The sequence below is a fragment of the Bufo bufo genome, chromosome 8 (genome assembly GCF_905171765.1).
Source record: "Bufo bufo chromosome 8, aBufBuf1.1, whole genome shotgun sequence".
NCBI classification, from domain to species: domain Eukaryota; kingdom Metazoa; phylum Chordata; class Amphibia; order Anura; family Bufonidae; genus Bufo; species Bufo bufo.
In genome coordinates, this window is record NC_053396.1 from 177,170,204 (window position 1) to 177,197,076 (window position 26,873).

General features: G+C 47.6%; 2 protein-coding genes and 1 long non-coding RNA gene across 5 annotated transcripts in view; 1 reads left to right on the top strand and 2 right to left on the bottom strand.

Annotated features, from left to right (window-relative positions):
- The window catches only part of RELB (RELB proto-oncogene, NF-kB subunit), a 40,613-nt gene extending 38,295 nt beyond the window's left edge, over positions 1-2,318 (bottom strand). Inside the window, exon 1 of one of the 3 annotated variants that reach the window (XM_040442409.1) lies at positions 2,196-2,318. In XM_040442409.1, coding sequence (XP_040298343.1) covers positions 2,196-2,217 — 22 coding nt within the window. In that variant the 5' untranslated portion in view covers positions 2,218-2,318. Of the gene's footprint in view, positions 1-2,191 lie in introns of all 3 variants that reach the window. The other 2 variants (XM_040442410.1, XM_040442411.1) reach the window with 2 other exon arrangements.
- Positions 1,135-13,627, top strand: LOC121009355. The gene is made up of 3 exons (XR_005780743.1): positions 1,135-1,145; positions 13,084-13,089; positions 13,442-13,627. It is a non-coding gene; the product is annotated as an uncharacterized LOC121009355 (long non-coding RNA).
- Positions 13,628-20,950: 7,323 nt separating this feature from the next.
- Positions 20,951-26,873, bottom strand: part of CLPTM1 (CLPTM1 regulator of GABA type A receptor forward trafficking) — a 45,395-nt gene continuing 39,472 nt past the window's right edge. Inside the window, exon 14 of the mRNA XM_040442414.1 lies at positions 20,951-22,107. Coding sequence (XP_040298348.1) covers positions 21,920-22,107 — 188 coding nt within the window. The 3' untranslated portion in view covers positions 20,951-21,919. The remainder of the gene's footprint in view (positions 22,108-26,873) is intronic.

The following is a 26,873-nucleotide window of genomic DNA, read 5'->3' on the forward strand; positions in this document are numbered from 1 at the left end:
CCCACAGTGCCCCCAGTATTTATAATACCCCCAACTGTTATAATGCTCACCCGGAAGCACCCCAGTATTTATATTGCCCCCTACTGTTATAATGCCCACACATTGCCCCCAGTATTTATATTGCCACCTACTGTTATAATGCCCACACAGTGCCCCCAGTATTTATATTGCCCCCTACTGTTATAATGTCCACACAGTGCCCCCCAGTATTTATAATACCCCCTACTGTTATAATGCTCGCCTTGAAGGGCCCCAGTATTTATAATGCCCCCTTCTGTTATAATGTCCACACAGTGCCCCCCAGTATTTATATTGCCCCCTACTGTTATAATGCTCGTCTTGAAGGGCCCCAGTATTTATAATGCCCCCTGTAGTGCCCCCTGTAGTTATATTCCTCTGTTTACTGTCCTCAGAAATTACAATTCCTCAACCCCTCCACCATACAGTCCCATGTAAATAATATTATTTCCCTCCTCCGCCATAGAGTGCCATGTAAATACCATCCCACCATCTCTCCAGCCCCCTCCAATATACAGTCTCACGTGAATAACATCACCCCCTCCCCAGCCACCTTCAACATACAGTCCCATGTAAATAACATCACCCCTCAATATTCAGTCCCGTGTAAATAAAATCACTCCACCCCACAGTCCATCGTAAATAACTTCAGCCCTAACATACAGTCCCAGTTAAATAACTACAACTCCCAGCATTGCTCTGCCCCTCCCTTCACTTACCTCTCCTCAGGTAGCAGACCTCACCTTCTTCCCAGGACTTCTCTTCACTGCCGTCCTCTCCTGCACTGGTCACATGATGGTGACATCATCGCAGGTCCTTTTCAGCTACTGCATTTAGAACTGATCACATGGACTGTGATGTCATCATCCCAGGTCCTTCATCTCTTGCAGGGCATTAGATTCCATTGTATTGCGTCCTGAGGGTGGCATTACAGTTGGATCTATCTGGCAGGCAGGACATTCGGGGCCTGGGACAAAACGTCAGGGGCCCAGGCCCCGAATGTTTTAACCTAGCAACGCCCCTGCATTTCCCGCCGAGATACTGGAAATCACAGCCGCCCCATCATCGGCTGGGAATAGGCTGCCGACCAATGACTGGGCGGTGGCCTCTGAATACTGCCACATGGGGTCGGAGGATCGGAAAGGCACAACATCTGTCACCTGTCATATTTTGCAGACAGGTTTTATGACCCCCCCCATCCCCATAGGGACGCACTAATGAAATGTCACAAGCGCTGCATGCTGGGGCGAACACGTCTATGAGCCTAGGGGGACACCGAGAAGAGAGGCGTGCAAAAGAGGTTCTGCAGCAGTCACGACCACAGTGAGGCAGCCATTAAAGGGTTATTCTGCTTTCACAAAGTAAATGTCATTGTCTAATGAAACCATGTACAACTTTGCATTATATTTTCTGCATCAATTTCTCACAGTTTACAAGATCTCTGCTTGCTGTCATTCAATAGGAACTTTTATTGCTTACTTCCGGGGGAGGGGAGGGCTTCTTAATCTGTCCTGGTCATCTGATGGACACACAACTGCACAGGCTCCATCATATGGCGGCTTCTGGCGCAGATTCGCACCGCGGCAGTTCATAGGAGCGTGGTTTACAGCGGTGTCCGCTACTGCAGACCATGGCAGGCGTCTGCTCACAGTCTGCGCCATTTAATGGGGCTAAACCGCGAGCAGATCCGCGGCATTTAAATAAAAAAAACAGCGGTAAAAACCTGCTGCGGAATCCGCTGTGTGAATGGGGCCCTAACTGTAGTGCAGGAAACCACGCACCTGACATGACGTCACTGAAGTAAACAATGAAGGTTCTTACTCAATGACAGCAAGCAGATATCTTAACAAGGAGTAATTGAAACAGGAAGTATATTGGAAAACTGCATCACTTTTAGTTTTTTTTTCTTGCGGAAACTATTAAAACCTGTTTAAATCTCACTGTCACTTGACTGTCGCACTCTAACAAAAACAAATGAATGCCATTACACTGACATCAGGAGTCATGTGACCAGACACGTCATCTAGTAGTCTGACGGGGGATGACGTCATCACGCCTGCAGAAGGCACCATCCAGTGCATGGCAGGGTATGCTGAGACTTGTAGTTCCTCTTTTGCACTACAATGCCCGCGTATTGCCTGTCCTCCCCGTATAACACACATACCGCACACACCTACCTGTCCTGCCCTGATCCCTCATGCTGCCGGATACGTGCGGTCACGGGCTGAGCCCTCACTGCTCCGCAGATCTAAACTTCGCTGGATTTCTTCCTCTCCGAAGCCTGGAATTCCCCCGTTCTGTAGGCTACGCGCTGATTGGTGGAGGATCCCGGTGTCGTCATTGAAAGGGGCGGGTGAGGCGTGGCCAGGAAATCCCCCGCTGAATGCCGGAGAGCACGTGACTTCCCGTATTTGGCACCACGTGGGATAAGGGTGGCTGTGTGTACGGCGCGGAGTACACGGCTGGCGGCGCCCATGTCTCCTGTACCGGGCGGAAGATAGACGCCTCGCAGCTGGCATTACAGCTACCACAAGGGTTGGCACCCAGGGGTCCTCAAGCAGAGCTGCCCAGAGATATGGGGCGTATATGTAGAGGTTGTCCACATTATTATTATTTTCAGTTAATGCAAATAGCGTGAGCCCTGGTAAGGGTGGCTTCACACTAGCGTTAGGGATTCCGTTATAACAACGGAAGGACGGATCCGTTCTTCTGCCCATAGGCTTGTATTATGACGGAATACAAAACGGAAACCTTTAAGGCCTCATGCACACGACCGTATTTTTTTGCGGTCCGCAAAAAGGGGTTCAGTTTTTTCCGTGACCGTTTTTTCATCCGTGGGTCTTCATTGATTTTTGGAGGATCCACAGACATGAAAAAAAAAGTTGTTTTGGTGTCCGCCTGGCCGTGCGGAGCCAAACGGATCCGTCCTGAATTACAATGCAAGTCAATGGGGACGGATCCGTTTGACGTTGACACAATATGGTGCAATTTCAAACGGATCCGTCCACCATTGACTTTCAATGTAAAGTTAGGAGTTAATATACCATCGGATCGGAGTTTTCTCCAATCCGATGGTATATTTTAACTTGAAGCGTCCCCATCACCATGGGAACGCCTCTATGTTAGAATATACCATCGGATTTGAGTTACATCGTGAAACTCAGATCCGACAGTATATTCTAACACAGAGGCGTTCCCATGGTGATGGGGACGCTTCTAGTTAGAATATACTACGAACTATGTACATGACTGCTGCCTGGCAGCACCCGATCTCTTACAGGGGGCTGTGATACGCATAATTAACCCTTCAGGTGCCGCACCTGAAGGGGTTAATTGTGCATATCATAGCCCCCTGTAAGAGATCAGGGGCTGCCAGGCAGCAGACCCCCCTCCCTCCCCAGTTTGAATATCATTGGTGGCCAGTGTGCGGCCCCCCCTCTATTGTAATTTAATTGGTGGCCAGTGTGCGGCCTCCCCGATCATTGGTGGCAGCGGAGATTCCGATCGGAGTCCCAGTTTAATCGCTCTGGGGCTCCGATCGGTAACCATGGCAACCAGGACGCTACTGCAGGCCTGGTTGCCATGGTTACTTAGCAATATTACAATATTAGAAGCATCATACTTACCTGCTGGCTGCTGCGCTGTCTGTGTCCGGCTGGGAGCTCCTCCTACTGGTAAGTGACAGATCATTAAGCAATGCGCCACACAGACCTGTCACTTACCAGTAGGAGGAGCTCCCAGCCCGTCACAGACAGCGCAGCAGCCAAGTATGATGAGGGGAGGCCGCACACTGGCCACCAATGAAATTACAATAGAGGGGGGGCGACGGAGGCCGCACACTGGCCACCAATGATATTACAATAGGGGGGGCGGGGGTGATATTACAATGGGGGGGGGGGGGCGCACACTGGCCACCAATGATATTCAAACTGGGGAGGGAGGGGGGTATGCCCCCTGCTGCCTGGCAGCCCCTGATCTCTTACAGGGGGCTATGATATGCACAATTAACCCCTCAGGTGCAGTACCTGAGAGGTTAATTGTGCGGATCACAGCCCCCTGTAAGAGATCGGGTGCTGCCAGGCAGCAGGGGGCAGTCATGTACATAGTTCGTAGTATATTCTAACTAGAAGCGTCCCCATCACTATGGGAACGCCTCTGTGTTAGAATATACTGTCGGATCTCTGAAAAAGCTTTTATGCAGACGGATCATCGAATCCGTCTGTATGAAAGTAGCCTACGGACACGGACGCCAATCTTGTGTGCATCCGTGTTCTTTCACGGACCTATTGACTTGAATGGGTCCGTGAACCATTGTCCGTCAAAAAATAGGACAGGTCATATTTTTTTGACGGACAGGAAACACGGATCACAGATGCAAAACGGTGCATTTTCCGATTTTTCGGCACAACGGCCACGGATGCACACAACGGTCGTGTGCATGAGGCCTAAAAGGCATTTCATTTGCTTTCCTCCCTAATAGAAGTCTATGGGAATCAAAACGGATCCGTCTGGGTCCCGTTACGCAAGACATTAAACAAAGTCCTGTTGACAGGATAACGGGACCCAGACGGATCCGTTTTGATTCCCATAGACTTCTATAACGGAATCCCTGATGCTAGTGTGAACCCACCCTGTGAAGAAAATACATTGATAAAAGTGCTTCCGGGGCTGCAGCCAATTACTGGCCTCAGTGGTGAACAGCTGAGACCGCCGATTGGCTGCAGCTCAGAAAAAAGGCAGGAGCCGCTATACAGCTGGATCAGAGGGGGCTGGAAAAGTGAGGGGTAATTTATCTGGGGCGACAATTTACATTAGGGCTTATTCAAATGACTGACGAGTTTTGCAGTCTGCAGTACACGCATGCTGCCCTTGTGCGGCCTATTATGGAAGTGCCTATTCTTGTCCGCAAAACAGATAAGAATAGGACATGCTCTATATTTTTTTTCAGGGCCACGTAACGGAACAACGGTTGCAGACAGCGCACAACTTTTGTGCCCCATTGAAATGAATAGGTCTGCACCCGTTCTTCCGGTCGAGTCCTTAACAACACACCACCACCACAAAAAAAAAAAAAAAAAACACAACCCCTTTAACCACCTCCGGACCGCTGTACGCACAGACGCGTCCTGGAGGTGGTTGATTCATTCCTCCTGGACGCATATACGCGTCCTCTCGCGAGACGCGAGATTTCCTGTGAACGCGCGCACACAGGCGCGCGCGCTCACAGGAACGGAAGGTAAGAGAGTTGATCTCCAGCCTGCCAGCGGCGATCGTTCGCTGGCAGGCTGGAGATGTGTTTTTTTTAACCCCTAACAGGTATATTAGACGCTGTTTTGATAACAGCGTCTAATATACCTGCTACCTGGTCCTCTGGTGGTCCCATTTGTTTGGATCGACCACCAGAGGACACAGGTAGCTCAGTAAAGTCCCACCAAGCACCACTACACTACACTACACCCCCCCCCCCGTCACTTATTAACCCCTTATTAGCCCCTGATCACCCCTGATCACCCCATATAGACTCCCTGATCACCCCCCTGTCATTGATTACCCCCCTGTCATTGATCAACCCCCTGTAAAGCTCCATTCAGATGTCCGCATGATTTTTACGGATCCACTGATAGATGGATCGGATCCGCAAAACGCATCCGGACGTCTGAATGAAGCCTTACAGGGGCATGATCAATGACTGTGGTTATCACCCCATATAGACTCCCTGATCACCCCCCTGTCATTGATCACCCCCCTGTCATTGATTACCCCCCTGTAAAGCTCCATTCAGACGTCCGCATGATTTTTACGGATCCACTGATAGATGGATCGGATCCGCAAAACGCATCCGGACGTCTGAATGAAGCCTTACAGGGGCATGATCAATGACTGTGGTGATCACCCCATATAGACTCCCTGATCACCCCCCTGTAAAGCTCCATTCAGATGTCCGCATGATTTTTACGGATCCACTGATAGATGGATCGGATCCGCAAAACGCATCCGGACGTCTGAATGAAGCCTTACAGGGGCATGATCAATGACTGTGGTTATCACCCCATATAGACTCCCTGATCACCCCCCTGTCATTGATCACCCCCCTGTCATTGATTACCCCCCTGTAAAGCTCCATTCAGACGTCCGCATGATTTTTACGGATCCACTGATAGATGGATCGGATCCGCAAAACGCATCCGGACGTCTGAATGAAGCCTTACAGGGGCATGATCAATGACTGTGGTGATCACCCCATATAGACTCCCTGATCACCCCCCTGTCATTGATTACCCCCCTGTCATTGATCACCCCCCTGTAAAGCTCCATTCAGATGTCCGCATGATTTTTACGGATCCACTGATAGATGGATCGGATCCGCAAAACGCATCCGGACGTCTGAATGAAGCCTTACAGGGGCATGATCAATGACTGTGGTGATCACCCCATATAGACTCCCTGATCACCCCCCTGTCATTGATTACCCCCCTGTCATTGATCACCCCCCTGTAAAGCTCCATTCAGACGTCCGCATGATTTTTACGGATCCACTGATAGATGGATCGGATCCGCAAAACGCATCCGGACGTCTGAATGAAGCCTTACACGGGCGTGATCAATGACTGTGGTTATCACCCCATATAGACTCCCTGATCACCCCCCTGTCATTGATCACCACCCCTGTCATTGATCACCCCCCCTGTCATTGATCACCCCCCCTGTCATTGATCACCCCCCCTGTCATTGATCACCCCCCCTGTCATTGATCACCCCCCCTGTCATTGATCACCCCCCTGTAAGGCTCCATTCAGACATTTTTTTGGCCCAAGTTAGCGGAATTATTATTTTTTTTTCTTACAAAGTCTCATATTCCACTAACTTGTGACAAAAAATAAAATTTGACATGAACTCACCATACCCCTCACGGAATCCAAATGCGTAAAATTTTTTAGACATTTATATTCCAGACTTCTTCTCACGCTTTAGGGCCCCTAGAATGCCAGGGCAGTATAAATACCCCACATGTGACCCCATTTCGGAAAGAAGACACCCCCAGGTATTCAGTGAGGGGCATATTGAGTCCATGAAAGATTGAAATTTTTGTCCCAAGTTAGCGGAACGGGAGACTTTGTGAGAAAAAAATAAAAAATATCAATTTCCGCTAACTTGTGCCAAAAAAAAAAAATTTCTATGAACTCGCCATGCCCCTCATTGAATACCTTGGGGTGTCTTCTTTCCAAAATGGGGTCACATGTGGGGTATTTATACTGCCCTGGCATTCTAGGGGCCCCAAAGCGTGAGAAGAAGTCTGGTATCCAAATGTCTAAAAATGCCCTCCTAAAAGGAATTTGGGCCCCTTTGCGCATCTAGGCTGCAAAAAAGTGTCACACATCTGGTATCGCCGTACTCAGGAGAAGTTGGGGAATGTGTTTTGGGGTGTCATTTTACATATACCCATGCTGGGTGAGATAAATATCTTGGTCAAATGCCAACTTTGTATAAAAAAATGGGAAAAGTTGTCTTTTGCCAAGATATTTCTCTCACCCAGCATGGGTATATGTAAAAAGACACCCCAAAACACATTCCCCAACTTCTCCCGAGTACGGAGATACCAGATGTGTGACACTTTTTTGCAGCCTAGGTGGGCAAAGGGGCCCATATTCCAAAGAGCACCTTTCTGATTTCACTGGTCATTTACCTACTTACCACACATTAGGGCCCCTGGAAAATGCCAGGGCAGTATAACTACCCCACAAGTGACCCCATTTTGGAAAGAAGACACCCCAAGGTATTCCGTGAGGGGCATGGCGAGTTCCTAGAATTTTTTATTTTTTGTCACAAGTTAGTGGAAAATGATGATTTTTTTTTTTTTTTTTTTTTCATACAAAGTCTCATATTCCACTAACTTGTGACAAAAAATAAAAACTTCCATGAACTCACTATGCCCATCAGCGAATACCTTGGGGTCTATTCTTTCCAAAATGGGGTCACTTGTGGGGTAGGTATAATGCCCTGGTATTTTAGGGGCCCAAATGTGTGGTAAGGAGTTTGAAATCAAATTCTGTAAAAAATGACGAGTGAAATCCGAAAGGTGCTCTTTGGAATATGGGCCCCTTTGCCCACCTAGGCTGCAAAAAAGTGTCACACATCTGGTATCTCCGTACTCAGGAGAAGGTGGGGAATGTGTTTTGGGGTGTCATTTTACATATACCCATGCTGGGTGAGAGAAATATCTTGGTCAAATGCCAACTTTGTATAAAAAAATGGGAAAAGTTGTCTTTTGCCAAGATATTTCTCTCACCCAGCATGGGTATATGTAAAAAGACACCCCAAAACACATTCCCCAACTTCTCCCGAGTACGGAGATACCAGATGTGTGACACTTTTTTGCAGCCTAGGTGGGCAAAGGGGCCCATATTCCAAAGAGCACCTTTCGGATTTCACTGGTCATTTACCTACTTACCACACATTAGGGCCCCTGGAAAATGCCAGGGCAGTATAACTACCCCACAAGTGACCCCATTTTGGAAAGAAGACACCCCAAGGTATTCCGTGAGGGGCATGGCGAGTTCCTAGAATTTTTTATTTTTTGTCACAAGTTAGTGGAAAATGATGATTTTTTTTTTTTTTTTTTTTTTTCATACAAAGTCTCATATTCCACTAACTTGTGACAAAAAATAAAAACTTCCATGAACTCACTATGCCCATCAGCGAATACCTTGGGGTCTCTTCTTTCCAAAATGGGGTCACTTGTGGGGTAGTTATACTGCCCTGGCATTCTAGGGGCCCAAATGTGTGGTAAGGAGTTTGAAATCAAATTCTGTAAAAAATGACGAGTGAAATCCGAAAGGTGCTCTTTGGAATATGGGCCCCTTTGCCCACCTAGGCTGCAAAAAAGTGTCACACATCTGGTATCTCCGTATTCAGGAGAAGTTGGGGAATGTGTTTTGCGGTGTCATTTTACATATACCCATGCTGGGTGAGAGAAATATCTTGGCAAAAGACAACTTTTCCCATTTTTTTATACAAAGTTGGCATTTGACCAAGATATTTATCTCACCCAGCATGGGTATATGTAAAATGACACCCCAAAACACATTCCCCAACTTCTACTGAATACGGAGATACCAGATGTGTGACACTTTTTTGCAGCCTAGGTGGGCAAAGGGGCCCACATTCCAAAGAGCACCTTTCGGATTTCACTGGTCAGTTTTTACAGAATTTGATTTCAAACTCCTTACCACACATTTGGGCCCCTAGAATGCCAGGGCAGTATAACTACCCCACAAGTGACCCCATTTTGGAAAGAAGAGACCCCAAGGTATTTCGTGATGGGCATAGTGAGTTCATGGAAGTTTTTATTTTTTGTCACAAGTTAGTGGAATATGAGACTTTGTAAGAAAAAAAAAATAAAAATAAAAAATCATCATTTTCCGCTAACTTGTGACAAAAAATAAAAAGTTCTATGAACTCACTATGCCCATCAGCGAATACCTTAGGGTGTGTACTTTCCGAAATGGGGTCATTTGTGGGGTGTTTGTACTGTCTGGGCATTGTAGAACCTCAGGAAACATGACAGGTGCTCAGAAAGTCAGAGCTGCTTCAAAAAGCGGAAATTCACATTTTTGTACCATAGTTTGTAAACGCTATAACTTTTACCCAAACCATTTTTTTTTTACCCAAACATTTTTTTTTTATCAAAGACATGTAGAACAATAAATTTAGAGCAAAATTTATATATGGATGTCATTTTTTTTGCAAAATTTTACAACTGAAAGTGAAAAATGTCATTTTTTTGCAAAAAAATCGTTAAATTTCGATTAATAACAAAAAAAGTAAAAATGTCAGCAGCAATGAAATACCACCAAATGAAAGCTCTATTAGTGAGAAGAAAAGGAGGTAAAATTCATTTGGGTGGTAAGTTGCATGACCGAGCAATAAATGGTGAAAGTAGTGTAGGTCAGAAGTGTAAAAAGTGGCCTGGTCTTTCAGGGTGTTTAAGCACTGGGGGCTGAGGTGGTTAAGGGTACTTTCACACTTGCGGCAGAGGATTCCGGCAGGAAATCCAGACACAAACTGATGGCATTTGTCACCGGATGCAGATCCGTCTCTCCATTTTTAAAGGTCTGCGCATGCACAGACTGGAAAGCCGGATCCGTTTTGCCAGAACACTTCATGCCGGATCCGGCACTAACACACTTCAATGTAAATTAATGCCGGATCCGGCATTCCGGAAAGTGTTCAGTATTTTTGGCCAGAGATAAAACTGCAGCATGCTGTGGTATTTTCTCCGTCCAAAAAACGTAAGAGGGACTGAATTGATGCATCCTGAACGGATTGCTTTCCATTCAAAATGCATTAGGATAAGGCTACATGCACACGACCGTATGTGTTTTGTGGTCCGCAAATGACATCCGTATGCCATCTGTTTTTTTGTGTGGATCCATTGTAACAATGCCTAAAACGGACAAGAATAGGACATTTTCTATTTTTTTTGCGGGCCTACGGAACAGACATACTGATGCGGACAGCACACGGTGTGCTGTCCGCATTTTTTGCGGACCCATTGAAATAAATGGGTATGCATCCTATGCGCAAAAAAAAACGACCAGAAACAAACAACGTTCGTGTGCACGTAGCCTAAAACTGCTCAGTTTTTTTCCGGTTTTGAGCTCCTGTGACGGAACTCAATACCAGAACACAAAACCGCTAGTGTGAAAGTACCCTAAGGGTACATGCACACGTGGATTACATTTTATTTGATGCAAAAAAATAATAAACCAGCATGCGGAGAGTACACAAATCTCAGGTGCACTTTGCTTTTTTTCAGATTTGGAAATCTGCAGCACGTCAGTGGTTTTGTGCAGATTTGATACTTTGCACTGCACAGGGTGAGCTCGGAGCAAAACCGCATCAAAATCCGCAAGCAACACAATGCAGATTTTGGGACGGAAAAGCAGAGGAAATTCTCACCAAACTCTGGGTGGTCCTGGGTGCAGGTTCCGTAAGGGGACGTTCACACAGTGATGTTTTCATGCTGATTTTGGTGCAGAAGTCACAGAGGGCATTGAGAATCGGTGTTGCCGTTCATACAGTGCAGATCTGGATCCCGCCACGGTAAGTGGCAAATTCCCCACTGAGGGCTAACACCAGGGCGGACTAGGAACCTTAAATGGCCCCATTTTGTAGGTGGGTCCAAATTGACAGAAGGCGGAGCCTGCACAAAATACCGCCCCAGCAGAAGCGGATGCTCCCAGCATTAATTACATTTCCCTGTAGGGTCTATGGCCAGTCCATCTTTGTCTACCACACAGTGGATCAAACTGGAAACCCACTTTAGAATTTTCCAGGCGTAGAAGCTGTCCCTGGGAAAGCATGGCCAGGAAATCCACAGCGTTTTCCACCAGCAGAAAGGGGAGGAGATTTAAAGGGAACCTGTCACCGGGATTTTGTGTATAGAGCTGAGGACATGGGTTGCTAGATGGCCGCTAGCACATCCGTAATACCCAGTCCCCATAGCTCTGTGTGCTTTTATTGTGTAAAAAAAAACTATGTTATACATATGCAAATGAACCTGAGATGAGTCCTGTACATGAGATGAGTCAGGGACAGGACTCATCTCAGGTTAATTTGCATATGTATCAAATGGTTTTTTTTTACACAATAAAAGCACACAGAGCTATGGGGACTGGGTATTGCGGATGTGCTAGCGGCCATCTAGCAACCCATGTCCTCAGCTCTATACACAAAATCCCTGTGACAGGTTCCCTTTAAAGAAATCTCATCCACGCGCCGTGTAAAAATCCACAGCGATAAGTAACCTATGGTGGGGATTTTAGGCTAGGTCTACACGACGACATGTGTCGTGCGACAGATAGCGCACAACTACACTGTAACACTTGTCGCGCAACATTTTGTCACACCACTGTTGCGCGATAATTTTTATAATGATAGTCTATGGCGTCGCGCTGCGACGCAACAGTTGCAGAAAAATCAATTTCGAATGGATTTTTTGCGACTGTCGCGTCACAGCATATCGCAGTGCGACACCATAGACTATCATTATAAAAACTGTTGTGCGACAAATGTCGTCGTGTAGACCTAGCCTTAAAGAGTCACTGAGTTTTGGGGAAACCTTTGTTGGGTGGGGGTCTAATTGCTAGAACAAGGAGAGAAGTGCTGACATAGCGCACCCTTCGCACGGCAGGAGATGGAATTGATACGTCTCCTGCAATGAAGAGAGAGAGCAAGCACTTCTTTATCGATCGGTGAGGGTCTCAGCGCTCAGACCCCCACCCATCAAAAGTTTTGATGCGTCTCTACCGTATCTGAGAAGTTTTACCAAAACCCAGTGAATCCTTTAAATCCACAGCATGTCTATTTAGCGCACGGCTATGGCCGGTTCAGGAAACACAGTCCATGTGTCTGCCATATCTCCCAGGCCGACCACGACTCGCTTGAACGGACTGTGTTCCCTTAAACTTTTTGCAAAGGGTAAAATCTGTGGCAAATTCCGCCGTATTTGTCTGTTCTCCGATATAGGTTTATGCTAGCGGTTTTCTTGCGCCTGCAGTTTTTTGCGGTAAACATGCCACCGCCAGATGTTAGCGGACTGTCTATAGGAAATGCAGAACACACATTTTGCTACTGGTGTTTTTGTTCGTTAGGGTTTTTTTTTTAAACTCATTCTAGCTTATGAAAAAAATACAGCATGCTGGTGCTCTTGGCGTTTTGACATCTTCTGGATAGGGGAAAAACACCATAAAGAAGACACTAATGGTAAGACACACTGGGGGACATTTATTAAAAACCGGTCCTTTGATAGCCCCTGCGCCACCAGAAGATGTGCTTCATTTATGATGAAGCGCGGACACATCCTCCAGCAGTCCGTGCATCTAGAATGAAATCTTCTCCAGCACTGGTGTAAATGATGGTACACGTGCCAGCGCCATCCACACCACGCTCCCTTTCTAGAAAGTGGGGAGGACAGTGTAGAAACGCGACTTGTGCCCAATTCTAGGCGCAGTGTTTTTTTTACACCAGTTCCTGCTATACAGGAGCATAACAAATGCCTCCTAGTGTGTGGTTGTTGTTTTTTTTGAGCACCTGCATTGTTTGCACAAAAAACAACAACATGTTCCTATCAATAGAAGGCAGACAAAATCTGGGTGTCTAGGAGCACTGAGTATTAGTGCCAGGATTTAGACCCCCACAGATCGGATATTGATGACAAACAGAAAGGAATTCAGAGCTTTTATTCAGCAAGTGGTACAATGCGTTTCGGGGGCTGTAGTCCCCTTCATCAGGTACAAATTACTTGCAGCCCCCGAAACGCGTTGTACCACTTGCTGAATAAAAGCTCTGAATTTGATTCAAACTATCGGACGGTTTCTTGCGCCGTGGGATACTTTCTCCGTTTATCGACTTATCTTCTGAGGGACCCCAGGCATCCCTGATTTGAAGCACCTGCATCCCTGGCAGCACACCATCCTTCTAAAAAGGGGGATCGAAGTAACCCCTGATGCGCTTTCCCTAGAGTTGTGCCTATGTATAGCACAACCACACAAGGGGAGCCTCCTCATTTGAGACCTTTTTAATCTGCACGTACGCCATTACCCAATGGTGCGCCATTCTGTGTTTTCTTAGCTGAACACTGCCGGCTTCACTGTTTGATGAGCAGAAAGGGGGACATTTATTAAGACCAGCGATTGATGCGCCGGTCTAAATCTGTGTGTGCTGCCTGGCGCAGGCCTCTACATAACTTCAGCACAAGCTGTCGCAGGCCGTGCGCCATCTTTTACTCTACGCCAGCTCCCTTGCTGGCGTAGATTTTCCGCGCCATAAACTGACATGGAGAATGATGATTTAAACGGGACAGGTGGTTCCCCACCCATCCCACGCCCCCTCCCCTCCTTTTTCCACCACTTCACAAAAGCGGGGTAAACTCACAGATTTTTTTTTTTTTGTTAAAAACCTCTTTGTGACATAATCTGTGAACTAAATACGCTAAAAAATGGTGTATAACACAGAATTAAATGACATAAAATCAGCATAGAAATGCACAACAAACCACCATAAATAGTGCGGATTAATGTGCGTTTTTGTGCAAATTTCCTGTGGATATTCTGAACACAAAACTCCGCCACCCTTCTCACAACATGCAATGTTAGTGTGTACGTTTGGAGGTTTATGTATTATATATATATATATATATATATATATATATATATATATATACACACACACACACACTCACCTAAAGAATTATTAGGAACACCTGTTCTATTTCTCATTAATGCAATTATCTAGTCAACCAATCACATGGCAGTTGCTTCAATGCATTTAGGGGGGTGGTCCTGGTCAAGACAATCTCCTGAACTCCAAACTGAATGTCAGAATGGGAAAGAAAGGTGATTTAAGCAATTTTGAGCGTGGCATGGTTGTTGGTGCCAGACGGGCCGGTCTGAGTATTTCACAATCTGCTCAGTTACTGGGATTTTCACGCACAACCATTTCTAGGGTTTACAAAGAATGGTGTGAAAAGGGAAAAACATCCAGTATGCGGCAGTCCTGTGGGCAAAAATGTGGATGCTAGAGGTCAGAGGAGAATGGGCCGACTGATTCAAGCTGATAGAAGAGCAACGTTGACTGAAATAACCACTCGTTACAACCGAGGTATGCAGCAAAGCATTTGTGAAGTCACAACACGCACAACCTTGAGGCGGATGGGCTACAACAGCAGAAGACCCCACCGGGTACCACTCATCTCCACTACAAATAGGAAAAAGAGGCTTCAATTTGCACGAGCTCACCAAAATTGGACTGTCGAAGACTGGAAAAATGTTGCCTGGTCTGATGAGTCTCGATTTCTGTTGAGACATTCAAATGGTAGAGTCCGAATTTGGCGTAAACAGAATGAGAACATGTATCCATCAACTGATGGCTACTTCCAGCAGGATAATGCACCATGTCACAAAGCTCGAATCATTTCAAATTGGTTTCTTGAACATGACAATGAGTTCACTGTACTAAAATGGCCCCACAGTCACCAGATCTCAACCCAATAGAGCATCTTTGGGATGTGGTGGAACGGGAGCTTCGTGCCCTGGATGTGCATCCCTCAAATCTCCATCAACTGCAAGATGCTATCCTATCAATATGGGCCAACATTTCTAAAGAATGCTATCAGCACCTTGTTGAATCAATGCCACATAGAATTAAGGCAGTTCTGAAGGCAAAAGGGGGTCCAACACCGTATTAGTATGGTGTTCCTAATAATTCTTTAGGTGAGTGTATATGCTATAGGCATACAGCAGCACGTTGCCCATTAGATTCCATGCTTTATTTCTTTAGTCATTTTTTTTTAGAAAGTAGCGTTTTAGGCTACTTTCACACTTTCGTTCAGAGAGGGTCCGTCTGATGTCTGCACAGACGGATCCGCTCCTATAATGCAGATGTTTGGATCCGTTCAGAACGGATCAGTCTGCATTATAGTTTAAAAAATATTCTAAGTGTGAAAGTTGCTCAGACGGATCCGTCCAGACTTTACATTGAAAGTCAATGGGGGACGGATCCGTTTGAAAATTGAGCCATACTGTGTCAACTTCAAACGGATCCGTCCCCATTGACTTACATTGTAAGTCTGGACGGATCCGCTTGCCTCCTCACGGCCAGGTGGACACCCGAACACTGCAAGCAGCGTTCAGGTGTCCGCCTGCTGAGCGGAGCGGAGGTTGAACGCCGCCAGACTGATGCATTCTGAGCGGATCCGCCTCCACTCAGAATGCATTGGTAGCTGGACGGATGCCTTCGGGGCCGCTTGTGAGTCTTCAAACGGAACTCACAAGCGGAACCCCGACGCTAGTGTGAAAGTAGCCTTAGTCACACTTTTTCCTTTTTTTTTTTCTACTTCTAAAGAAGTCCGAGAAAATGACAAGGAAAAAAACATGGCACCCAGAGCATGCTGCATTTGGAAAAATAAAAAGACTCACTAAGAGACCAGACTGCTAGGAAACGGACTTAAAACGCTACTACATAAAACACATTGGGCCTAATTTATCATAAATACATGCCAGGGGCGAGAGCAGTGCCCGTCACATTTAATCATCTTTTACGCCTTTTTAGCATTAAAAAGAAACAACACATTCTTTGCCGGATATCAGTGCTGGATGCCGCACCTAATTGTGGCTAGTTATCAGAAATCTGCCCCAAGGTTTGTAAGGAGTTTTATCATTTTCTATTGGCTAACGTGACATCTGACCATGGGAGTCTTGGTCCAAAGAAACTCAACGGGAAACATAAGATTAAAAAATAAATAAAATAAAATGCAGCTACACCCTTAGGCTACATTCACACAACTGCTAAAATGGAAAAAGGTATTTTTTTTTTTTTTTTACTGATGCCTTTCTAAGAAACGGACATTCCCCTTTAATTGTATGGGGGCTGTTGGTCCGTAAAAACAAGATGTTCTATTTTTTTGACATCCACTTTTCACTGGCTGTTAAATAAAACTGTGGTGTGAATAGCCCCATACACTGCCATTGTGAAAGTAGCCTCAGGCCTCTTTCACACGAGTGAGTTTTCCGTATGGGTGCAAAGCGCGACGTGAACGCATAGCACTCGCACTGAATCCTGACCCATTCGTATGAATGGGTCTGTGCACACGCGCTTGGTTTTTCATGCATCATTTCTGCGTTCAGGAAAAATCGTAGCATGTTCTATATTCTGCATTTTTCACACAACTCTGGCTCCATAGAAGTGAATGGGGCTTTGCTGACAAACGGAAGGAATCCGGCAATGCATTTTTCACTGATAGGTTCAAATGCGACCAAGGGCAACATTTGCATGGAGTTTTTTTATGTTCTCCCTGTGTTTGCGTGGGTTTCCTCTGGTTTCAGACGAGCGAGTGTCACGCTTTGGACTCACAGGGCAGCACTTGTCCGGATCTTCCAGCACATATTGCTTCTATGATGCGGTCAGTGTTATCTAATACATTCCAGAACGATCCTCTGGAAAGGTCATCAGTATCTGATTGGTGGGGTTCCGACGCCCCGGAACCCGTATTGATCAACTGTTTTGAGAATGCACCGGGGCTCCTGTGAGAGCCACAGCCTTTTCCATGCTTACCAAGAACAGCGCTGTACATTGTATAGAGGCTGGACTTGGTATTGCAGCTCAGCTCCATTCACTTCAATGGGACTGAGGTGCCCCGAGGCCACATGAAAAACAAACGTGTCAGCACTGGCAAGAAGACTGTGGCGCTACTGCGAGCGTTGGCACCTTCTCAAACAAGCTGATTGGCGGGGGTCCCAAGTGTCAGGCCCCCCACCAATCAGAGGATAGGTCATCAATATTTAAGTCTTGGAAAACCCCTTTAAATCTGCAGTTAGAATCACTGACAGGAAGCAAATTAAAAAATGGGCACCAAACCTAGATTTCTGCACAGTGTATAGAAGAGATTGGTCAGGGGGCCCTTACACGTGGCGGAATTTTCCGTCAGAAAATCCACATCAGCAAGACTCTCCCCAACCCATGTTATCCTAGGAGACTGAAAATGGTCCAGAATTTACATTCTGCAGAGTAAATAATGTGTAGGGTTTTTCCCGCCATGAGTGCGGTTGACCCTAGAAACACCGCAGCATATATGTTCCTATTGACATTTCTCCCGGTTAATTTTTTGGGTTGGGTCGCTCTTTTTTTTTTTGGGAGGGCTGAGGAGGTTCCTTCTGAAAAAGCAGAGAAACAGGAACTTACAGGCTGCTGGAGTGGTAAGAAAAATGCCACTTCCTCCCTCATACAAAGTTTACTGCTGCTTTATACGGCACCTTATTTCAAGTAACCCTACAAAACAGCAGCACATATCATTTAAGATGTAGCACAAAGATTAAAGGGGTATCCCGGTTTCATTAAATTGACCTTTCCTCAATTTCAGATCTGTGGAGGTCTGGCCCCCGTGCGTCCTCGTCAGTCTTTACCTGCTCGCCCTCCACAGTGTACAGTAATTCCAGCCTCTCTCACTCAAGTGAATGGGACGAAAAGCTGTAATTACCCTGCACCACTACAATGTAGAGGACGCAGCCCCTTCAAACAGCTGATCGACAGGGGGTCGGACCCCCATAGATCTGAAATTAATGACCTAGAACTGGAACAGCCCTTTAAGTCAAGAACCCAGCATACATATACTGTGACAAATAGCACATATACACAGTTGCCAAATATATTATGTGTTGGCTTCAAAGTCCACAAACCCAGTGTGACATCAAATCTGACATTTTCTCTATAAACATTTCACAAATGAATCAAACATGTCCAGGTTAAAAAAAATTATAATAATACTAAAAACACAGCATATGATATGATATAACCTGTGCGACGTCATTGGAATCAGTTCTAAGGACATTTTTAATATTATTTCAGCTTGTCCGTTCCAGTTCATTTTAAATATTTAAGGGAATCTGATACCGCGAGTTTGGACCCTTATCTGCAGTAACACACGAGTAGTTCTGCAGATCTGAGGTCCAGATCGCTAGGTTTCACTTCCCTACTGCCCTCCGTTCCCTCACTGTCCGTGTTTAAAGCTGCGCTGAAATATATTGACCAGACTGCTGTTCATGCGCATTTCAGCACAGCTTTGAGAGCTGACAGTGTGGGGGGGGGGAGCAGTAGGAAAATACGAGATGGCGATCCTGGACTCCGTATTTATAGTACTACTCATGTATTACAGCAGATAGCCCAGAATCACGGTGACGGATTCCCTTTAAGGGGTTGTTCACTTTTTGGAGAGCCTATTTTTGTGGTTTTCCTTCACCTGATGGTACGTTCTGTTATTTGGAGGATTCTAGTACTGTGAGAGGGCGTCTGGGGCACAACAAGCTGGCACCGCAAATTTTAAAAAATTCAAATTGAAGTATATCATTAACTTTTAGGTTATCAGCTATTCCTACCAACTGTCCCATACACACTTAGAGAGAGGGGAGCAGCCCTTATCTCTAGAAAATAACAGCCAGAAAACACGATGCTGATTCATTCCATAAGATATTTTTATAGAGGTCAGAGCTCGTTTTTCCTTACACAGAGCTCCAAATCTCCTGCATAGATAGCTGCAAGAGCGAGCTTACTGCATACTTCGTGTTCAAGGTATAAACTGTATGCAGTAATCTCTCTCTAGTGGTGGCAGCAGGCAGACAGAATTTTTTTTTAAAAAGGGGGACCTTTTCTACAGACCCTCCAGGGTGGCCGGACCCGTGATGGTAATTATACTTGCCTGATCCTCGCTGCTGGCTCCATGGCTGCCTCACTAGCTATGCAGGTCCCGGGTCTCCCCTCGTCAGCATCCTGTTTGATGTGGGTCACATGACTGCACCCATGTCTGGCAGCAGTCACGTGACCCGGGTCAAACAGGATGACGACTAGGGGAGACGCCGAACCTGCAGAGTAGGCAGGAATGGAGCCAGAAACCAGCAGCGGGGATCATGTAAGTAGGCGTACTAGTGCGGGTCTGTAGAAAAGGTCCTCGGGGTGAACTACTTCTTTAATGTTTATGGAGGGGATTCGGACCTCTGGATCCAAACATGACAAAGCTAAATTAAATCCTTGATCAGAACAGAATTACAAATCTAAATCGAGGGGCAACGACACAGACAAGTACCAAAGCAATCGTGTTCTCTGCTATTGCGGATTACCAGGGTTATTACAGAGGCAACTCGTACTCTCAGGGTAATAGAGACCTCAGATGATGGGAGTACCACCAGGTGAAAAATAGGCCAGCAGCGTTCAAAGTTAACAACCCACCCAAAAAACAAAATAAAACAATTGTGTCCAATTAAAACAGCTGTGTACCTCTGCATGTTACGCCTCTACAGCAGCGCTGTCCAGAACCTAATACAAAAGAGATTACCGGTAAAACCTGAACACCGCGGAAAACCATATTTTACAACAGGAAAGATACATGGGCTTCCTCCATCTTTTTACAGCGGGAAAGTTGTCAGTAAAACAGGCAATGAAAGGATCAGAGAAGCCGTTCTATTGTCTAGTAGGACAAGGACCCACTTTGAACCTCCAGCACTCCAGCTGTTCTGAAACTACAACTCCCAGAATGCTCCTTCTACTGCTGTGGGAGTTACAAGTATACCAGAGTACGATTGCACGCTGGGAGTTGTAGTTTCATAGCAGCTGGCATGCCGAAGGTTGCCGATCCCTGCTTTAGGGTGAATTCACACGTGCCTTTTTTTTGTTTCATAAAAATCTGTTGTGGCGACCTACACCCTGTATACCCAAGGCTATGTTCACACCATCAAAATCTGCATCAGAAACCACCACGGTTTGTGCCAGTTTTTTTTTTTTTTTTCCTTTCTTTCAATGCTGCCGACTCCACTGAATGGAGCTAAACAGCCAACGGACACCGCGACAAAAAAAAAGGACATGTCTAAAGATGAGCAAAGCGAGCTTCGGATGTTACATCCGAAGTCGCTTTGTTCAAAACTTAAAATGTATGGGCTCCGATGAGCCAAAGTTAGTTATTTGCAAAGTGGCGCAAGACTTTGTTGAATAACTTCAGGAATTGATTATTCAACAAAGTCACTCGCAAATAACTGACTTTGGCTCATCGGAGCCCGTACATTTTAATACTGTACGGAGACGGATCTCCATACAGTATTAATCTCTAGACATGCCCTTTCTTGGCACAGTCGCGGCTTTAAACTGTCGGCTGCATGGCTTCCCACGGAAATAAGGCAGCTGCCAGCCTCCCTAGCATTGCGGATGACGTTAGGGAGGCTCATCCCCATCGCGGCCTGCTATTGGCTGCTCCTCCTGTCGCTGGATGTTTTGATCTGCGCAACTGGGAGATGCTGCAGCCGCCAGGGACGCGGGTGCCGGCTAAGTATAATGTAGACGAGAGGCCCGGGCATTCGGGTGTCATAGGGGCTGGATAACCCCTTTAAATTTCCCCGCTGCAGAGATGCTTTTTCCAGCATTTTCCACATGTTGTGAATTCAGAGCGTGGAATTTCATCTTAAGACTTCAATACCATGTGAAATTTTGCACTGAAAATGCACCACGTATTTTTATGCCACGTGTGAGCCCGCCCTTACTGTCCGAGTATATTATGTATCTGAATTTCTAATGGTGATGAGCATTTCCCCTAAAAGAAGGAAATACAAATACAAAAGCCCAAGAGCTGGAAATCCCTAGAAAGCAGGGGTAACAACCAATATGGCCGCTCAAACAAGGGTTAAATCCGGATAACTTGGTCATTCAGGGTTTTAGGAAAACTATATCTCTATCAATCACGGCAACATTTTCATTGCACAAAGTGGGACGTCTGGCGATCTTTTATTTTGGGGGAAATGCTCTTTAGACTTGAGCTTTAACAGGACCCCCCGAATGTAGTTAATATACCACATGGGGGCAGATAACAGGCCAGAGACGGACCCTGACCCCATAACCTGCAGCTTTATCATCCACTATAGCTCCTTTGGTGTAAAACAAGCGTGAAACATCTTGAGCTACGCTGCCGCACAAACTGCAGTAGGATAGAGAGCGGCCATATTTATTAAACCCAATTGGAGCACGTTGATCCCATGGAGGAGTCATGACTGAGAGGCAGAAGGAAAGACACAGCACAATGGAATTCTAGAAGAGAGGAAGGAGCTTGAGTGGGAGAGACCGAGGGGCGAGAGAGAGAACAGACCGGACAGAAAGACGGACGGGATGACTGAAAGGGCGGGCAGAGAAAGACAAACTTCACCAGTCCCATATACATATTAACAGATGGGGGGGGGGGGGGGGGGGGGCGCCGTCTCAACAAAGGGGGTCAGGGGGACAGAGGGGATTTATATATAAAACAGCAGCTGATTTACCCCCCCTGTGGGGGTTTAACAGTTCATGTAGAATGGGAACAAGAAAAATAAAATAATCAGTCTTTCTTTTTGTCTTCTGCTGGTTTTGGTGGGGATGTGTCCTCAGGGTCGGGGTAAGTGAGTGCTGGCTGATCCTGAACAGGGAGAGGAGCGGGAGTCTCCCCACTGGTTCCAAATTCATTCATCCGCTTGGGGTCCACTCTATAAATCCAGCGCTGATACAAGTAGATGAAGAAGACCACATCTGGAAAGAAAAGGGGGACAAATGAAACTACACAGCATAGGGGTCTACACCATGAAGTCTGACCACCAGCTACACATTTCATCCTGAACCCGGATTCTAGTAATCCCAGTGATTGAGCCGAGCTAGTACGTCTGCCAGCAAACACAACTGGGACGTGATGGGGATTAGCTCCCGAGTTCAAAAAGGCTAGAGGACCCCAGGGTCAACCTGTTTGGGGCAGAAGCCCTGCAAAGTGGTGGACTTAGGGAGCAACTTTCGGCACTGCAGCTGTTGTGAAACTACAATTCCCAGCATGCTCCATTCATTTCTAAGAGCCTTCTGAGAAGAGCAGAGGAAGTATGCATGCTGGGAGTTGTAGTTTCACAACAGCTGGAGCGCCGGAGGTTGCCTGCCCTTGCCATTTATCATTACACCAACGGAAACAGAAATCTGGAGATTAGGTCTGGACTAACTATTTGGGAATCACAATGTCCATGTGGCACTGAAACCAGGAAACGTTCCAACATTCAATGCGAGTTGCCTGGATCTGCTAATCTGAGCGGACAATCTCCACCTGCGATAGGCCAGTGACCTTTGAGTTAATATAATATTGTATTATGTGACACCACTCCCTTCCCCTTTGGTTCATTGCCCTGTGCCTGTATTTTTCCACTTTTAGGGTCCATTCACACGTCCGTATGTGTTTTACGGATCTGCAAAACACGGACACCTGCAATGTGCGTTCCGCATTTTGCAGACCGCACATCGCCGGCACTCTCATTAAAAAATGCCTTTCTCGTGCATGGCATTGGGGGACACAGCACCATGGGTATATGTCCAACTACCACTAGGAGGCGACACTAGACATAAAAAGTGTTGGCTCCTCCCCGTTGGGCTATACCCTCTCCACAGACACTAGGAAGCTCAGTCTTGTTCTAGTGTCCATAGGAGGCAGACCTGACCTGCTTTTTTGTGCAGGTCATCCTGCTACTTTTTTATTTTATTTTTTCTTCAATCATTTTTTCTTTCTCTGCAGGTTTCAGCCTGCGGCAGGGGTGGCTCCATCGTGTTCCACTTTAGTTGCCCCCCTGCGGGCGCGTACTCAGGTACCTGGCAGCCACCCAGTCCCCACTTGTAACTGCTTCCGCAGTGGAATTCCGGTAGACCCACGGCTCCCGTGTTGAGTCCGCCGAGGGGGTGGTCATTGCTGCGCCTGAAGACATCGGAAGGTAAGTAGAGATCCGGATCCATTGTGGGGGCCCTGTAGTCCCCTTCTCCCTCCCTCCTTCCCCAACTCCCTCCCATGGCCTCTTAGGGTCTGGGGCACTTTGCTGGGTGGTCCACCCACTTTATCTCCTCTATCCCCATGAAGGGGGGGTTATTTGGGGGCCAAAATACCTGCAGAGAGGCCCCTGTCTCTTCAGGGTCCGGCACTTTCATAGAAGCCGCAGCATTAATGGGGGTCATTTTCGGGTGTTTTTCCTGAGGGCTTCCTCAATTCCCCTCGGCCCTGTGTTCCTCCCGGCTTCAGGACGCCCCCGCGATCGCAAGCGTCCGTTTTCCGGCTGCACTTCCCTAATCTAGGCCCCGGCTTTTCGGCCGACTAGGCCGCAGGTCACGTGGGGCGGAGCCTTCTCTCCGCCCACTCCTGGTTTCCCGGGCTCTCTCATTCTCCCTCCCTCCGTGGGAGGAGCCTGGGAGGGGCCTCTGCTCCTTGCCCAATCCAGCGTCTCGTGGGGCGGAGCCTTCTCTCCGCCCACTCCTGGCTTCCCGGGCTCTCTCATTCTCCCTCCCTCCGTGGGAGGGGCCTCTGCTCCTTACCCAATCCGGCTCCAGCTGCCCTGCTCTGTCAGAGGGGCGGTTCTTCCTCCGGCTGCCGGCTTCTTTCTCTTCACCGGGTCCATCTTCTCCTGCATGGGGCGCGCTGACACAGCTCCTGGGGTCGGGTAGGCAGCCTCTGGCTAATTTGCTCTGCAGGCTCCCCCCCCCCCCCCCCCCCCTCTCCTTCCTCTCAATTGCTGCATTCTCCTGCAGCCCTGCCACCTGATCTATTGCTGCTGCTGCACCTCTTGGAACAGTGGCTCCGGGGACAGTTAGGTCAGCCCTGCTGCTCTATGAGGGCTTCCTCTCCCAGCCTCCTCATCGGATCGCCACGTATTTCACGTGCGTCCGTTGTCTTACGGAGGTTTCCATGTGGTCGCCTTGTCGTCGTCCCCCCCTTTTCCACCCTTTTGTGTAGGTCCCCCCTGAATGGGCTCCCTCCTTGTCGAACCATGGGAACCTGGCCTGACTCGCCCAATCCCCGGCGGAGTCGCTGGAGCGCTACCCACGAATTGCGGTCTCCTCTCCCCCCTAGGCTCACGTCGATACAGGGTCACGCAAGGAGTAGCCCACGGACCAACCTCTGGTGGTCTTAACTAGCTTCCACCCCTCCTCGGCATCCTTGGGTCCCCCCAGGACAGGCCTGAGGCTGGTGACGAAGCCTTCTCTGTCAGTTGCCTCTGGGGACACCTCTGCACCGATTCTCTCGGAACAGAGCATCAGGCGGTCTTCCACCATACAGAAACCCTCTGTGAGGTCAAGACAAACGTGCACGGAGGAACCTACCCTACCCAGGTTTCGGTGTCCCTCTAGTGGACTTTCGGATGGCGCTCTCCTACCTGCACAGGTAATTACCGCACTGGTAAGCCAGCCGTCTCCGTGCTTAGCAACTGGGACACCTACGTGGTGTCTCTGGTACGTGCGCCCTCGTAGGCTGTACACGACAGACCTTCCTGGTTCCCCTCACCAGGGGCTATGTTCCAGGCAAGCTGATAAATCAGGCAAACGCCTCTTGTAGGGTTGGTAACCCTCCCCGGCCTCTAAAGGTTCTTTTGTAGTAGCCTGTATCAGAGAATACAGGCAGGCTTTTATTGCCGTGGCGATTAGTTCCTACACTTACTCCAGATGCTGTAGCCATTACCCCTGGTTGGCTCTATGGTGTTCCACGTGGCACTATTTCCCCCTGCCGGGTGAGATATACAGGCCGCCTTCAATTGCCGTAGCAATTGCCCCTGTCTGTTTCCAGCCACCTTGCTCCCTTCATAGGTAGAGTACCTGCACCATCTCCAGATGCTGTAGCCAATACCCCTGGCGGGTTCTATTGTGTTCCATGCGGCAACATTTCTCCCTACGGGCGAGATATAGAGGCCACTTTCAATTGCCATAGAATTGCCCCTCTCTGGGTCTAGTGGGCACCAAGTTGCCACCTCGATCCCTTCATAGGTAGAGTACCTGCACCATCTCCGGATGCTGTAGCCGTTACTCCTGTCTGGCTTTATGGTTTACCATGTGGCATTTTCTCTCCCTTACCGGACGAGATATTGAGGCCTCCTCCAATTGCCGTGGCCATTGCACCTACCTCATCATAGTGTGCACCAAACAGCCATCTTACTCTCTTCTTAGGTAGATTCCTGCAACCGTTACACCTGTCTTGCTCTAGGGAGTACTATGCGGCCCTGTTTCCCTCTGGGGAAATAGAGGGCCTCCTTCAGTTGCCATTGCACTTACTTAATTGTGGTGTACACCTGTCGTTCTTTGTGGTACCGTGTGCCCTATTTTCCCCCTCCCGAGCGGAATATAGGTAGCATTGCTAACGCGGTAGCCGCTGGACTTCTCTGGTCCTAGGGGGCACCAAGCGGCCACATTGCTCTAATTTTAAATCTAGTACCTCTACCATCTCCAGTTGCTGTACCCATTGCACCTGTCTGGTTGTATCTCTGCACTACACAGCCATATGCTACTTTACCAGGTTGTAGACCTGTACCCTCCAAATGCGGTTGCATTTCCGGATGCTGTGGCTTTGTTTCCACTCTTAGTGTGCAACATGCTGCCACTTTAGCTCGGTTTTTAGGCGTGTATTTTTAGCCCACGTGCTGGGCCCTAGGGTGCAATCTGTGGCCCATACAGTTTCTGTATTACGGGGTGCTTTCTTCCTTGGACTCTATTCTATACTCCAGACATCTACTGTCGTGCTCTATGGTCTTCTTGTGTTTTCTCAAGGCACTGTCTACAATAGGCCATCCTGGTTCAGCATGTACACGGTAACCATATCTGGCAGGAGTGGGCCAGCCCAACCCCCACCTCCACCTTGTCGGTCTACTGCTACTTCTGGTGTACCCAGTATATGGCTGATCTGTTCTGATCTGGTGGGTGGTCCACATACAACCATGCTCCCTACACCATGGCCAGGTGGTTGTTGGCTTTCGTGCTAGGGTTGCTCTTGTCATCCCTATAAAGTACTTCTGTCTGCGGCACTCCGCGTTACCCCATTTCATAAGGAGTACCCGCGTTGTTTTCTGTTACAGGGCGGACCACTCCTGGTGGAGTACAGTCATCTCCACTGGATCTTTTTCCTTGTTGGGGTACGAGCTTGGTGAGCTCCGGCCGCTGCAGCGGTTTTCGGCCATCACTGGATGTCCTCCGCCACACGGAATCCTTCTGGGGTCACCGTTTTTTCCTCGTTGGACGTCCTTCCAAATGGTCAGGGACGGAAACACTGAGCGCCACACACCTGCCTGGTAGGTGAATTTTTCTGCTGATTGCTCTGGCATCGGACAGGGTTCCGTAGTTCCTTCTGGGTCCCGGGTGTTCCCTTATATTCTCTGCTTAGTTGTACTATATGACAGAGGGCAGTTCCCTTGGACCTTGCTATTGTCTGCGCCTGTCTGGTACTTTCTCCCCCTGGGAGTCTTCTGTGTGTCGGTCGCAGCTGGTTTCTACATTTCGTGTAGTCGCTCCCAGTTTCT